The following is a 12856-nucleotide window of genomic DNA, read 5'->3' on the forward strand; positions in this document are numbered from 1 at the left end:
TAGTGAAAGTGAAAGTCGCTCAGTCACAACCGACCCTCTGTGACCCCATGGACTATACAGTCCATGGCATCCTCCAGGGCAGGATACTGGAGTGGGTAGCCTTTCCCTTCTCCAGGGGATGTTTCTGATAACAAAGTTGGGGTTAAAAAAAAATGCTGCAGATGATAACCTTTGGGTGGAGAGAGTTCAGACAGCAAGGATCTCTGTCTCATCTCCTTTTAAGCCCCGCCCTCTCCTCTGGTCCTCCACTCAATCATTCACTCTTTCAACAAACAGCTGAGCTCTGGCTGTGGGCCCTGCATGCTTGAGACCAACAGAGGCCTCTGGCCCTGGGGGACAGCTCTGTGTAGGTGCCCTGACATCCAGTGGTCACCTGAGCAAGCTGCAGTGCCCTGGCTGTGGTAGAGGCTGCGGGGACAGGCCTCACAGCCCACTCTTGCTGCTTTCTGCCTGTGGAGAGGCCACCAGGAGAGTTTTGAGCTTCCCTGGCTCTGATGAGGGATAGGATAGTCCCCCAGTGCCCAGGATACGGGCGCTTCTCCTCAGCAACAGGGTGCCCTTCCCACCCCACCCCAAGTGCTTGTGTCCCGTCATCTGGCCCTGCTGCTTTCAGCATCTTCCCAGGTCATCCTGTGCAGGCAGGGCACACAGAGCTGACACCCTTGTTTTTCTGGCTTTTGCCGGCTGCTGGCACCCGGTCCACTCGGCCCAGTCTTAGCCAGCAGGGACAGGAGTGGGGCTGGGGGGCAGGGCCAGAGGGAGGGATCCAAGGAAAGGCATGTGGGTGCCTCCTGGGGGGCAAATCGTGGCACATCAAAGGCTGTGCTCTTCGAGGAGCTGTAGTCCACGGGCAGGTTCCTGCCTGCCTGGCCTTTATCTCCTGGGAGGGAGGACAAGTCAGAGGCCCTGGCGGTTGGCAGGGGCTGAAGGCTGCTGGGACACAGGCTGTGGCAGGCAGGGCCTCCCCCTAAGTTGCTGGGTAAACAGTGTGGAGAGCTGGCCGTTCGCCTGGCCCCCAGAGGCCCCCACTTCCCTGCCCTGCCCCTCTCCCCGCCGCCCCAACTGCAGTTCCAGCTACCTACCTTCCTGGACAGATCTCCCATCTCAGCTCCTGCGGAAGGAGTTTCATGAAAGGGCCTGTGGCTGGGCCAGGACAGCATAAAGAGGACCCCCAGCCGGAGGACTGGACTGGGGCCAGCCTGGGCCTCCAGCAACCATGCCTGATTCATGTTGTTTCCAGATGGACTCTGGGGTCTCAGAGCCTGGGGAGCAGGACCTGACAGAGGCAGGGGCGGAGCAGGAACTGCGGTGGTTGGATCTGGGCTCTGAGGAGGCTCTGGGAGCTGGGACACAGGGGCCCAGCACCCCACAGGCCTGGGGGCACCTGCTGCAGGCTGTGTGGAAGGGTCACACGGGCCTGGTGACTCAGCTGCTGCGGCAAGGGGCCAGTGTGGAGGAGAGGTGAGCCCCGTGGGGGCAGGACCAGGTATCTTCACAGGTATCTGGTGGGGTGGTGGCTGCTGTCCCTTCAGTGGTAGGGGGAAGCAGGGATTCCCGGTGGGTAGAGGGGGTCCTTCCTGGGCAAAGGTAGCCAGTTTGAGTTTCTTTCCCCAGCAGGGGGCAGGGGCCGGAGACAGTGGCCTGGTTCTGGATCCAGCCCTCACCCTCACCGCCCATACCTGCCCCACAGGGATGGCGCGGGCCGAACTCCGCTCCACCTGGCGGTATTGCGCGGCCACGTGTCGCTGGTGCGTCTCCTGCTGCAGCGCGGGGCCCAGGTCGGAGCCGCAGACCGCGCGGGGCGCACACCGCTGCACGAAGCCGCCTGGCACGGGCCGTCGCGGGTGGCAGAGCTGCTGCTGCGGCGCGGGGCGCCGGCGAATGCACGTTGCCTGGCCGGCCTCACACCGCTGCACTGGGCCGCCGCGCTGGGCCGCACGCTGATGGTTGGGCACCTGCTGGCGGCGCCTCACCCGGGCCCAACAGCGGCAGACGCGCGCGGCTGGACTGCGGGGCACTGGGCGGCCGCGGGAGGCCAGATGGCGGTGCTCGAGCTGCTGGGAGCCAACGGCGGCGCGCGCCTAGACAGCGTCCTGCTCGTGGCGGCCGCGGCTGGGCGCGCAACTGCGCTTCGTCTCCTTCTGGCGCAAGGGGCGCCGGTGGACGCCCGGGACGGTGTGGGGGCCACTGTGCTGGGCGTCGCGGCCGGCCTGGGCCGCAGGCAGGTAATCCTGGCCCAGCCTCCGAGTGATAGAGCGGGTGGCGGAGAGAGGCCAGCCACCAACCCCCGCCGCCCTTGGATATTGGCTCCTGGAAGCCCAGGGAGGGAGCCGGGTGGTAGCACCAATATTTATTGTGCAAGGGGCAGGCCTGTTTGAGCCAGCAGGGAGGATGGGCGGCAGGGAAGTCAGGACCATTAGGGGGCAGTGGCAGTCTCCAAGTAGAGCCTCTGCAGGTGTCATGCCTGAGTGCTAAGTTGATTCAGTTGTGTCCTACTATTTGTGACCCTATGGACCGTACCTCTCCAGGCTCCTCTGTTCATGGGATTCTCCAGGCAAGAATACTGGAGTGGGTTCCATGCCCTCCTCCAGGGGATCTTCCTGACCCAGGGATCGAACACGCATCTTTTATGTTTCCTGTATTGGCATGCAGATTCTTTACCACAGCGCCACCTGGGAAGCCCACATAGGTGCTATTTGTTGTTGTTCAGTCGCTGAGTTGTGTCTGACTCTTTGCAACCCCATGGACTGCAGCACTCCAGGCCTCCCTGTTCCTCACTATCTCCTGGAGTTTGCCCAAGTTCATGTCCGTTGAGTTGGTGATGCTTTCCAACCATCTCATCCTCTGCTGCGCTCTTCTCCTTTTGCCTTCAATCTTTCGCAGCATCAGGGTGACCAAATAAGGAAGCAGTGTCAAGAAAGGAGAGGCCAAGGGCAGCTGGGTGCTACGTGGTTAACACAGCCAGCAGCCTAGCCCCTGCCCTCTTCTCTTCCAGGACATGGAGGTGCTGCTTGAGCACGGGGCAGACCCAAGCCTCACGGACAGGCATGGCCGCTCTGCACTCCACAGGGCTGCTGCGGGTGGACATCTGCTTGCCGTCCAGCTGCTGGCCGCCTGGGGAGCAGAAGTGGATTCTCAGGACCTGTTGGGCCTCACCCCCCTGCACCATGCTGCCCGGGGAGGCCACATAGAGGTCACTGGCCACCTCCTAGACAGGGGTGCAGAGGTCAATGCCGCTGGCTGGCTCCACAAGACCCCCCTGCATCTCGCCATGGAGCATGGCCATGGCCCCACTGCAGAGCTTTTGCTGAGCCGAGGTGCCAGCCCCACCCTGCGGACACGGTGGGGGGATATGGCCCAGGACTTGTGGCCTGCCCTCTGTGGAGAACAAGAGGAGTCCTAGGGGCACAGGGCCCTGGGGTGGCAGGGCCAAAGCAGGACAAAAGGCTCCGGGCTTCCATGGCCTTCAGGGTGTGCTCAGGCTTCTCTCTGCTGGTGCAGGGGAGAAGAGCCCAGAGGTTCCTCCAGGAGACAGAGGCAGTGGCTGGAGCCTGAGCAACAAATGTGTCGCTGGACCAGGAGCAGCTCCACTGACTCCCAGAGCCACTCACCCCTGCAGCTCAGGCCTTCTCCACTCTCTGCAGTGGAGAGACTGAGTCATGACAGAACTGACAGAAACCCGATGGTCTCCGCTTTGTCTGTCCACCGTGGGTGTGTCACCCCTGGTGTGCCCTCTGTGCACGCTGATGCTCTTACTGTGTTTTCTTAGATTCAGTGTTTGTCTGTTGGCGCCCACTCACAAATGATGGGGCCAAACAAACGGCCAGCTGTTCTGCCCTGCCACCTGACCCACCCCCTGAACTGCCTTCTCTCATGTGCCCAGCTGACGTCCTCCTGCCCAGAATCACCCAGGGCCACACATGCTTCTGTGCACCAAGGCCCAGTGAATTATCACACAAACCAATCCCAAACTGTTTCCCTGCCCTGCCCTGCCATTCCTGCCGGAACCCCAATAAAGGCCTGAGCCTTCCCAGGGCCCCTGATTCTGCCTCCCGGTCGACACCAGTGCTCCTGCCCATGTCCCTGTGCAGCGTGGTGTGCCCCCCACCTTTGGTGACATAAGGCATAAGAATCTGTTTTCAATGGCTTTAGCCTCTCCCTGTCACTCAGTCATCTCTGCAATACAACAGATACAGAGAGACAGCTGTTTCTGATTGCCCACCGCTGTATCCTCAGAGAATACCAGTGCCCTTATTCTGTTTTTCTAGAAGAAAAGCTCTAGAGGACAGATTTTGTCTTTCAAAAGTGAGAGTTGTATCAAAGTAGTGTCTCTGTGCGGCAGCCCTGGGAACACTTGGATTTTACTCACAAAATAATGTAAACCTTTGGAGAGTTGGTGGGCCTGTGACATGGTCTCTTTGGTTCCAGGCCCCCAAGTGCTGAGTGGACCATATCTAGGAAGGGGGAACCCTGAAGACCAGTGAAATGGTGGCAGCACAACAGTGGAGGTGGGAGAAGCAGGCAGAATTTGGGTGATTCTGTTGGCACAGCCCTCTGGACTTGCTGATGGTTGAACATGGGGGGCCAGGGAAAGGGAGACATAAAAATGACTCCTAGAGAGGCTGGGCTAGGTGGAGGGGTGGGTGGGAGAGCAGATGCACAGGAGATGAGATGTGGGGAGAGGTGGGGCTCAAGTGACGTCTGGAGCCATCAAAATAAGGATGGTTGTGCTTTGTTGGCTGCACAGCGTGGCATGTAGGATCTATAGCATCTTAGTTCCCTGACCAGGGATGGAACCCCTGCCCCCTGCAGTGGAAGCATGGAGTCTTAACCACTGGACCGCCAGAGAAGTCCCAGGCTGGTTTTTAAAGCTGCAGGATTAAAAAAAAAAAAAAAGCTTCAGGATGGACCTACAACCAATCTCCAGCACAGCCTGTGGTCTCAACCTTAGAGCATACCCCCAGCCTGACTAACTCTCACCTCTCCCACTGCATCCACCACGTCCAGGCCAGCAACAGTCAGCTTTTCCTGCCCTCAGCCTAACCAATCTTCTGGTTTAACCTGTGACTCCCGGGGGCTCTTCTCAGAACAATAGCCATAATCCTACGGCATGATCCCCCAGGGGCTCCCTCTCATGGAGTGTAGACCAAACATAGCGTATGGTGTTTGTTGATACCCCAGTGATCTTGGCTGTCAAATGCACTCCTTCCAGTGGGATCCCCTTGTTCCTCCCATCCAGAGCTGAAGTCTGGGTCTCCTCCTTTTGAGCAGACTTTTGTGACTAGTCCAGTGCCCTAGCACTGCCAAAGCCATGCTATGTGACCTTCCAGGGTGGGCTGAGAAGGTGACCAGGCTGCGTTGTCCTGTCCTGTGGCCACCATACTATGAGGAAGCCCGTGGTACCCAGGACATCAAGAGTCCTTCCTCGACCTCCAGGGGCCATACATCCTCACCAGCCTCGGTTTCTGGCCTCTGCCGCTGACTTGCTCACTGGCCCTGGACCTGCACTGGCTCTGCTCCCACCACTCTGGCCTTTTGCTGACCTTGCCCATACTGGGTCTGGCACGTGCTGACCCTCTGCCTGGCTGAGTCAACACTTCCCTTGTCGCTGGACCACCACCTTCTGGATGCATCCTTTCAACACTATCTAGAGCCCCAAGGGAAGGCTCTTCTTTAAAGAGAATGTCAATAAATATGGAAAGAGTTATAAAGTCAATGATGGACACCCAAGTGAGTGAGTACAAGTGGTCTTAGAGCCTGCTGGCCACAAAGAGGCTGCTCAGACATCCATTCAAGAACCTCCCCGCCCCCACCTTGTGGAGCTTCAAGTCCATGGCAGCATTTCAGCTGAAGGCATACTTCTCCTAGTGGCCCCAATGCTGGCTGAGCACAGCACAGGTGCCAGGGTCTGGCCATCTCTGCCCAACACAAGGCTTCCCTTCTAGGCAGTCTTTGCTCCAGAACTGTTGTGCTGGCCGAGATGTTGACCAGTCTGCATTCTCCCTCTCTCACATGCACGACACAGTACACCTCTGTGCTCCTACCTGGCCTCTGCACATGCTTACAGGAAGGCCTGGGATGACTCATGAAGTATTTCCCTACAAACTACGTATTAGTTGAAACATAAACCTGGCAACCATACCAAGTGGTCAAAGCTGACATTACCTGTGTTGGGACAGGCTGCCATCATGGTCCCCTGACACCCCATACCAAGGACACAATATAATTTCTCCAGTATTCTGCCGAAAATGTGTAACCTGATTCTAATTACAAGGAAGCATCACACAAACTCTGGTTGAAAGGCACTCTGCAAAATAACTAGCCTGTACTCTTCAAGAATGCCAAGGTCAAAAAAGACAAAGAAAGGCTGAGGAACTATTCCAGATTAAGACCAAAAATGCAGAGTGTGATCCTGGACAGAGATAAAAGCGGTAAGAACTTTGGACAGAAATGAGTGTGGACTAGACAGCATTATTTTCTGGTAAATTTCCTGATTTCGATCATTGTGCTGTGATTTGTATGAGAATGTTTTTGTTCTTAGGAAACATACTGTGACGTATTTAGCTGTCTCCAACTTCCTCTTGAATGGACCAGAAGAAATCCCCACTAATGTTTTTATAAACAACTATAGAGAGAATGATTAAAAAATGGAGCAAATTAAACAACTGGTGCATTTGGGTAATGCATATTGAGGAGTTTTGGGGACTAGTCTTCCAACTTTTGTGTAAGTTAGAACCAGACATGAAACAATGGACTGGTTCCAAATTGGGAAAGGAGTACATGAGGCTGTATAGTGTCACCCCGCTTATTTAACTTAGATGCAGAGCACATCATGTGAAATGCAGGGCTGTATGAAGCACAAGCCAGAATCAAGATTGCCCAGAGAAATATCAATAACGTCAGATATGCAGATGACACCACCCTTATGGCAGAAAGTGAAGAGGAACTAAAGAGCCTCTTGATGAAAGTGAAAGAGGAGAGTGAAAAAGCTGGCTTAAAACTTAACATTCAGACAACAAAGATCATGTCATCTGGTCCTATTACTTCATGGCAAATAGATGGGGAAAAATGGAAACTGTGACAGAGTTCATTTTCTTGGGTTCCAAAATCACTGCAGATGGTGACTGCAGCCATGAAATTAAAAGACATTTGCACCTTGGAAGAAAAGCTATGACCAACCTAGACAGAACATTAAAAAGCAGAGACATTACTTTGCCGACAAAGGTCCATCCAGTCAAAGCTATGGTTTTTCCAGTAGTCATGTGTGGATGTGAGAGTTGGACTATAAAGAAAGCTGAATGCTGAAGAATTGATGCTTTTGAACTGTGGTGTTGGAGAAGGCTCCTGAGAGTTCCTTGGACTGCAAGGAGATCCAACCAGTCCATCCTAAAGGAAATCAGTCCTGAATATTCATTGGAAGGGCTGATGATGCTGAAGCTGAAACTGCAATACTTTGGCCACCTGATGTGAAGAACTGACTCATTGGAAAAGACCCTAATGGTGGGAAAGATTGAAGGCAGGAGGAGAAGCGGACGACAGAGGAAGAGATGGTTGGATGGCATCACCTACTGGATGGACATGAGTTTGAGCAAGCTCTGGGAGTTGGTGATGGACAGGGAAGCCTGGCATGCTACAGTCCACGGTGTCACAAAGAGTGGACACAACTGAGCGTCTGAACCGAACTCAAAACTACATTTAAATGAAAAGTTACTAATAAATTGCACACACCCACTTTGCCCCTCTTCACTATTTTCTGTAATAATGGTAATATAGTGGTTGTTGTTCAGTCGCTAAGTCGGGTCCAACTCTGTGACCCTCATGGACTGTAGCCCACCAGGCTCCTCTGTCCATGGGATTTCCCAGCAAGAATACTGGTGTGGGTTGCATTTCCTTCTCCAGGGGATCCTGCCTATCCAGGGAACAAACCGACGTCTCCTGCGTTGGCCTGTGGTAAAACAGTGACAAAATACACAGGATAAAACCTGTCATTCCAATCATTTGAAAGTGCGCAGCTCAGTGGCCCAATGGAGACTCTGGCCCCCTGTGAAAAGCAGAGCTGCTCGGGTCCGCAGAGGGAACCACTCTCTGCTACCCTGCTGCGGGAGCACCCCCCGGCCTCATCGGGGTGGCCCCCACCAGGGCCCCAACCCTTTCCTCCATGCCGCGCCCCACAGCCTGAGCATGCGTACACCGGGTTGTCACTGCAGGCCCGAAGCGCACGCGCGACGGCCCGGACGTTCCCTTAAAGAGGGCGGAGTTGACCCGGAAGCTCTCGAGGGGTGTGGCGGCAGAGCAACGCACGCGTTGGTGAACGGCGGTGCAGGTGTCATGGTCTTTCTCAGTGCGCCGCTCTGGCTGCGGAACCGCATCACCGACCGCTACTGGAGGGTTCAGGAGGTGCTGAAGCACGCGCGGGTGAGTGTGCCGCGCGCCCCGCTCCCCTGGCCGGCCCGGCGTGCGTGGGCGCCGCCGACCGCCTCCTCTCTCGTTTCTTAACCAGCACTTCCGGGGGAGGAAGAATCGGTGCTACCGGCTGGCCGTCAGGGCTGTGACACGAGCGTTCGTGCGGTGCACGCGAGCCCGCAGTCTGAAGAAAAGGCACCTGCGGACGGTAAGCGCGGCCCTGTCGGCCTCACTCTGCCCTCTCGAGCCCTCGGCGCCCTGCTGCCGTGGGTGGCCCCGACCCGGCGAACCCTCCCGTGCACCCGTCCACTCGTAGCGCCTGGGGGCCGGCTGTGCAGGACGCTATGTGCGGGGGTCAGCGGTGCGCGCGGAGCCTGCTGAACACTCAGAGCTCCCGCGTCACCTACCCGCCCTCGCAGCTTCCCTGCAGTGCCTACCCCTCGATGCCCCTGGAGCGGATGCCCCTGTCCATGTAACTCCGGCCCTTCGTGGGCCCCCGCTTTCTCTCCTCCACGCTGCTCACCTCCCTGAAGCTTCTACCCGGGAGCGCGCCGTCCCTGCCTGGTAGCACCCGTCTCAGTGGCTGTCGTAATTCCCACATATGGATTCTTTCTACACCCGGAGCGGTGTCTGCCCCAGCATCTCCCGCTGATTTTTGTATTCCGGCTCGAATGTGCGAGATGTGAGCTTTACAGCTGGCATTTGGACAAAGGGCATCAGGCTTTGCTCACTGTTGTTTGCAGTGCAGCCTGAATAGGCCACTGACTTTTGCGTTTGCTTTTACAAAAACATTTTTTAGTTCAGTCAGAACCTTTTCTGGGAGGTGTGGACGTGACATACAGCTGGTTCTCAAACATTTCTACGTTTTCTCATTTCAGCTCTGGATTAATCGAATTACAGCTGCCTCCCAGGAACATGGTCTGAAATACCCAGCATTCATCCTCAATTTGATTAAGGTATAGTCGAGGATGTGGTTCTGCCGAGACATTAAACGTCTTTACAGCCCGTCTAGTTTTCATGCTCTAGCAGGCTCCACCGTGAAGTGTTAGCAGCCTAACACGGTTTTCATTCTTTTTTGGGGGGGGCGGGGGGAGGGGTGTCTTTATTAATATTAGAAAAATCCAAGATTACAGAGGACTTGAGTTGGCATTGGGGCCCACTGCTTTCACTCTTGGGGTGGGGTTCTGGTGGGTTCACCTCACTTGCTTTCATTGCCCTGCTGGTAGCAGAATTAGTAATAGGGTGTGTGGTACCAAGACATAATCATGCTGTTTCCCCATCAAGAATGAAAAACAGAAAAACTTTGCTTTGAAGTTTAATTTCAAGTTTTTCATGTTGAATAAATTATGACAAGGTGGCAGATCAAGTTGAAACATAATTAAGTGGAGCGAAACATTGGAATGTTAGAGTAAGCAAGTGTCAGAACATCTCACTCACTCGCATCTAGACAGTATGCCATTTCCTCTGCTTTTTTGGCTGCACTCTATGACATATGGAACTTCCCCCCAGCCAGGATTCAATTCCTAACCCTAACCAGGGATGAAACTGAACCCTCTGCAGTGAAAGTGCAGAGACTTAACCACTGGATCACCAGGAAGTCTGTCCCTACTCCCTCTGCTTTCTTATGAGTTAAATTTTTTCTTAAAAAGCTCGGGGAGTAGGTGAGTTGGTGCTGTGTTTCTTCCTGTGCCAGGTGGGCCTAGCACTTTACAGAGATCCTCAGTGCAAGTGTAGGTGTGACACTTCCATTTTACTCATGGGGAACTGGCTCAGAAAGGAGAGGGACTTTGCACAGGGGTCCTAGGTAGGAGTCACTCCTGCACAGCTGCATTTAATGTCACAAGACCACCCCCCTTTTTTTCCTGCACCTCAGACTCACAGGCACTGTCCATTGGTTTTCTATTATCTTACTCAACAGATGACTTTGTCTCTCTCATGGAAATTAGGAATACCCAGTTTTATTTCTGGCTGTGCTTGGTCTTTGTTGTTGCATGTGGGCTCTCTCTAGTCGTGGTGAACAGGGTCTAGTCTCTAGCTGTGGCACGTGGGCTTCTCATTGCAGTGGCTTCTTTTGTAGGGCAGGGGCAGTAGGCCAACACAGGCTTAGTTGCTCCACTGCATGTGGGATCTCCCCAGATTAGGGATCGAACCCATGTCTTCTGCATTGGCAGGCAGATTCTTCACACCACTGAGCCACCTGGGAAGCCCAGAATGCCCAGTTTTGGTCCTTGTTCTTCTGTGCCTCGCATACCTTTTCCATGTGTCGCTTTTCACCATTTATACAATGGGAATTGTGGTTTCCTCCTCCCACCTTTCTTAAAGGGATAACTTAGGCCAGGAATCTGGCATTGGGAGCTGCGCCCTTCCCTTCTACTCATTTGTCCTACTTGGACAAGACTCACAATGCCCTCTCCCCAACTGGTGCTCAAGCAGTATGTGTTGGTGACTGAAATCACAGGGTGATCAGCTGCATTCAGTCGTTTCATGTTTCACTGAAATGCTAAAATACTAAACTATGATTTTCTTCCCAGTGCCAGGTGGAGCTCAACAGGAAAGTACTTGCAGATCTAGCCATCTATGAACCAAAGACTTTTAAATCTTTGGCTGCTTTGTCCAAAAGAAGGCGAGAAGAAGGATTTGTTGCTGCCTTGGGGGATGGGAAGGAGCCTGAAGGAATTTTTTCCAGGGTGGCACAGCACCACTGAGGGGGATGCTGATACCAACGGCCCTTTGAGCATCCCCCTGTGATGATAATACTAAAATAGGGACTACAAGTTACTTGTCAACAGTTGTAGGTTTGACTTGCATTTGTGTTAATTTACATGTCAGTTACAAGCCCAAGAGAAAAGGACTTGTCTTGCCTCATTGGCACAGGTTCAGAAATCTCACATGGATTGTGTAAAGTATGTATTGTGTAAATAAAGTTTCTGTGGTGTTTGAGTTAACTTCTTTGGTATCAACAGATGCTTTGGGTGGGCCCTGACTGGGTGTTGATGCTACCAGGATGAGGCTTCCCCTGGGAACCTTAGATTCTCCTGAAGGCTGGGGGTGTGCACCAGGCCTGACCCTGGCCTTGCTATAGTGCCCCCCAACCCCATTTTGGTTTCCAGTAGGGACTCCTGGCTCAACTCTTCAGCCATTGAGCAGCAGCTGGTTTCCCTCGCTGTAGACCAGCAGTGGCAGCAGGCAGGGTGGTTCTCCTGATCCCAGGCTCACCTTAGGCTCCACAGGTGGAGTGACCATCAGATCACCTGGGGAGCCTTAATGTAAGGGTTCTGGTCTCTCACCCAAATACTTGACTTCATTAGTTCCAGAATCAAGCCAGAAATCTCTGCTGATGGAGGCTGCTTCACAGGTCAGCCCTGTCCACCTCTTTTGACCACAGCCATGCAGAGGTGTCTCCCCTCATGCTTAGTAACAGGGCCTTCCTCTGGTCCTCTGTGGGAGCCTCATCTGCTGAGCCCTCTAGCTCTGGCCTGTCACTGGGTCTCTAGTCAGCCCCACCACTCCCTGACAACTCTCACCAAAACCATCTCCTAGTCCCCCAATCTAGGGACACTGTCAGCCCTGGGTGACATACACCCCACCTCAGGCTCACTACCTTCCAGGACTCTGACCTCACCCTCACACCCTCTGCTCTAGGAGAGCTCTTCAGGGCCACTATAGTAGTCGCTGTCTGCGGACTCCTATGCTTACCGCCCTCACCCCAAAACTCCCACACTGGGTCCTGTGTAACACCATCCTTTGCCAGCCAACCCTTGGAAGCCAGTCCTTCCTCAGACACACCCACCTCCAACTCAATAAGGGGCCAATCAAATCCTGGCCACCCATTGCCTAGCAACCTTTAGAGTCTGCCCACTTCCCTCCATCCTCATGTGGGCAAGTATCTCTTACGGCTGCAATTACTGCACTGGCTTCCTAACAGGAAGCCTCCTCTAGCCCTAGTTATATTCAGTGATGGCCACTAGACTAAGCACTGTAAGGCAGAGAGCTGAGTCCTGTTCTGCCACACAGTATGCGGTGCCTGACTCCATACCTCGTCAGTGAACAGCTCTTGTTGAAAGACAACAGGGTGGAGGATACAGGGAACTCTCTGGCGTGGGGACGAAGTTCTGTGTAACAGGCACTGTTATGGAGGAGCTGCCTTTTTTCATCTTGATAAAGGAAGGCAGACAACTGTGGGCTGTTCTGGCACACATACCCGCACCACCACCACCACCGCCCACCAGAAGCTGGCAGTCACTAATCCTGAGAGCACCTGGTGCAACCAATGAGAAATGGAGGGTCAAACCCCCGGACGGCTCCCCGCTGTTGGTAAGACAAAAGTCCAAGCCCTTCCTGTGCTGCCCGCGCCCTCCCACCCCCGCATCGCAGCCTGGCTCTTCTGCCAGCCTCGGGGGAACTCATGCTTCATGCCTCTTTGCAGTTGCTGTGCTTTGTAGGAACATCGAAT

At 54.4% G+C, this 12856-nt stretch overlaps 2 protein-coding genes across 2 annotated transcripts; both read left to right on the plus strand.

The window, feature by feature from the left end:
* Positions 1-82: 82 nt before the first annotated feature.
* Positions 83-4043, plus strand: ANKRD65 (ankyrin repeat domain 65). The gene is made up of 3 exons (XM_027565218.1): positions 83-1461; positions 1691-2225; positions 2996-4043. Exons 1-3 carry the CDS (start codon positions 1217-1219, stop codon positions 3401-3403), a joined length of 1188 nt encoding a protein of 395 aa, XP_027421019.1. The 5' UTR covers positions 83-1216; the 3' UTR covers positions 3404-4043.
* A 4216-nt stretch (positions 4044-8259) lies between these two features.
* On the plus strand, positions 8260-11348 carry MRPL20 (mitochondrial ribosomal protein L20). The gene is made up of 4 exons (XM_027565226.1): positions 8260-8415; positions 8501-8611; positions 9282-9359; positions 10935-11348. The coding sequence occupies exons 1-4, from the start codon at positions 8329-8331 to the stop codon at positions 11106-11108; spliced, it is 450 nt and encodes a 149-aa protein (XP_027421027.1). The 5' UTR covers positions 8260-8328; the 3' UTR covers positions 11109-11348.
* Positions 11349-12856: the final 1508 nt, after the last annotated feature.

Source organism: Bos indicus x Bos taurus, chromosome 16 (assembly GCF_003369695.1).
Source record: "Bos indicus x Bos taurus breed Angus x Brahman F1 hybrid chromosome 16, Bos_hybrid_MaternalHap_v2.0, whole genome shotgun sequence".
Taxonomy (NCBI): Eukaryota; Metazoa; Chordata; class Mammalia; order Artiodactyla; family Bovidae; genus Bos; species Bos indicus x Bos taurus.

What these genes read in the sequence shown, in the direction of transcription:
- ANKRD65 (XM_027565218.1), top strand. Translation starts at nt 1,217, where the DNA reads ATGCCTGATTCATGTTGTTTCCAGATGGACTCTGGGGTCTCAGAGCCT. An exon ending in GGGGCCAGTGTGGAGGAGAG is followed by an intron (nt 1,462 to 1,690) that starts GTGAGCCCCGTG and finishes CCTGCCCCACAG; the next exon opens with GGATGGCGCGGGCCGAACTC. An exon ending in CCGGCCTGGGCCGCAGGCAG is followed by an intron (nt 2,226 to 2,995) that starts GTAATCCTGGCC and finishes CTTCTCTTCCAG; the next exon opens with GACATGGAGGTGCTGCTTGA.
- MRPL20 (XM_027565226.1), top strand. Translation starts at nt 8,329, where the DNA reads ATGGTCTTTCTCAGTGCGCCGCTCTGGCTGCGGAACCGCATCACCGAC. An exon ending in AGAAAAGGCACCTGCGGACG is followed by an intron (nt 8,612 to 9,281) that starts GTAAGCGCGGCC and finishes TTCTCATTTCAG; the next exon opens with CTCTGGATTAATCGAATTAC. An exon ending in TCATCCTCAATTTGATTAAG is followed by an intron (nt 9,360 to 10,934) that starts GTATAGTCGAGG and finishes TTTTCTTCCCAG; the next exon opens with TGCCAGGTGGAGCTCAACAG.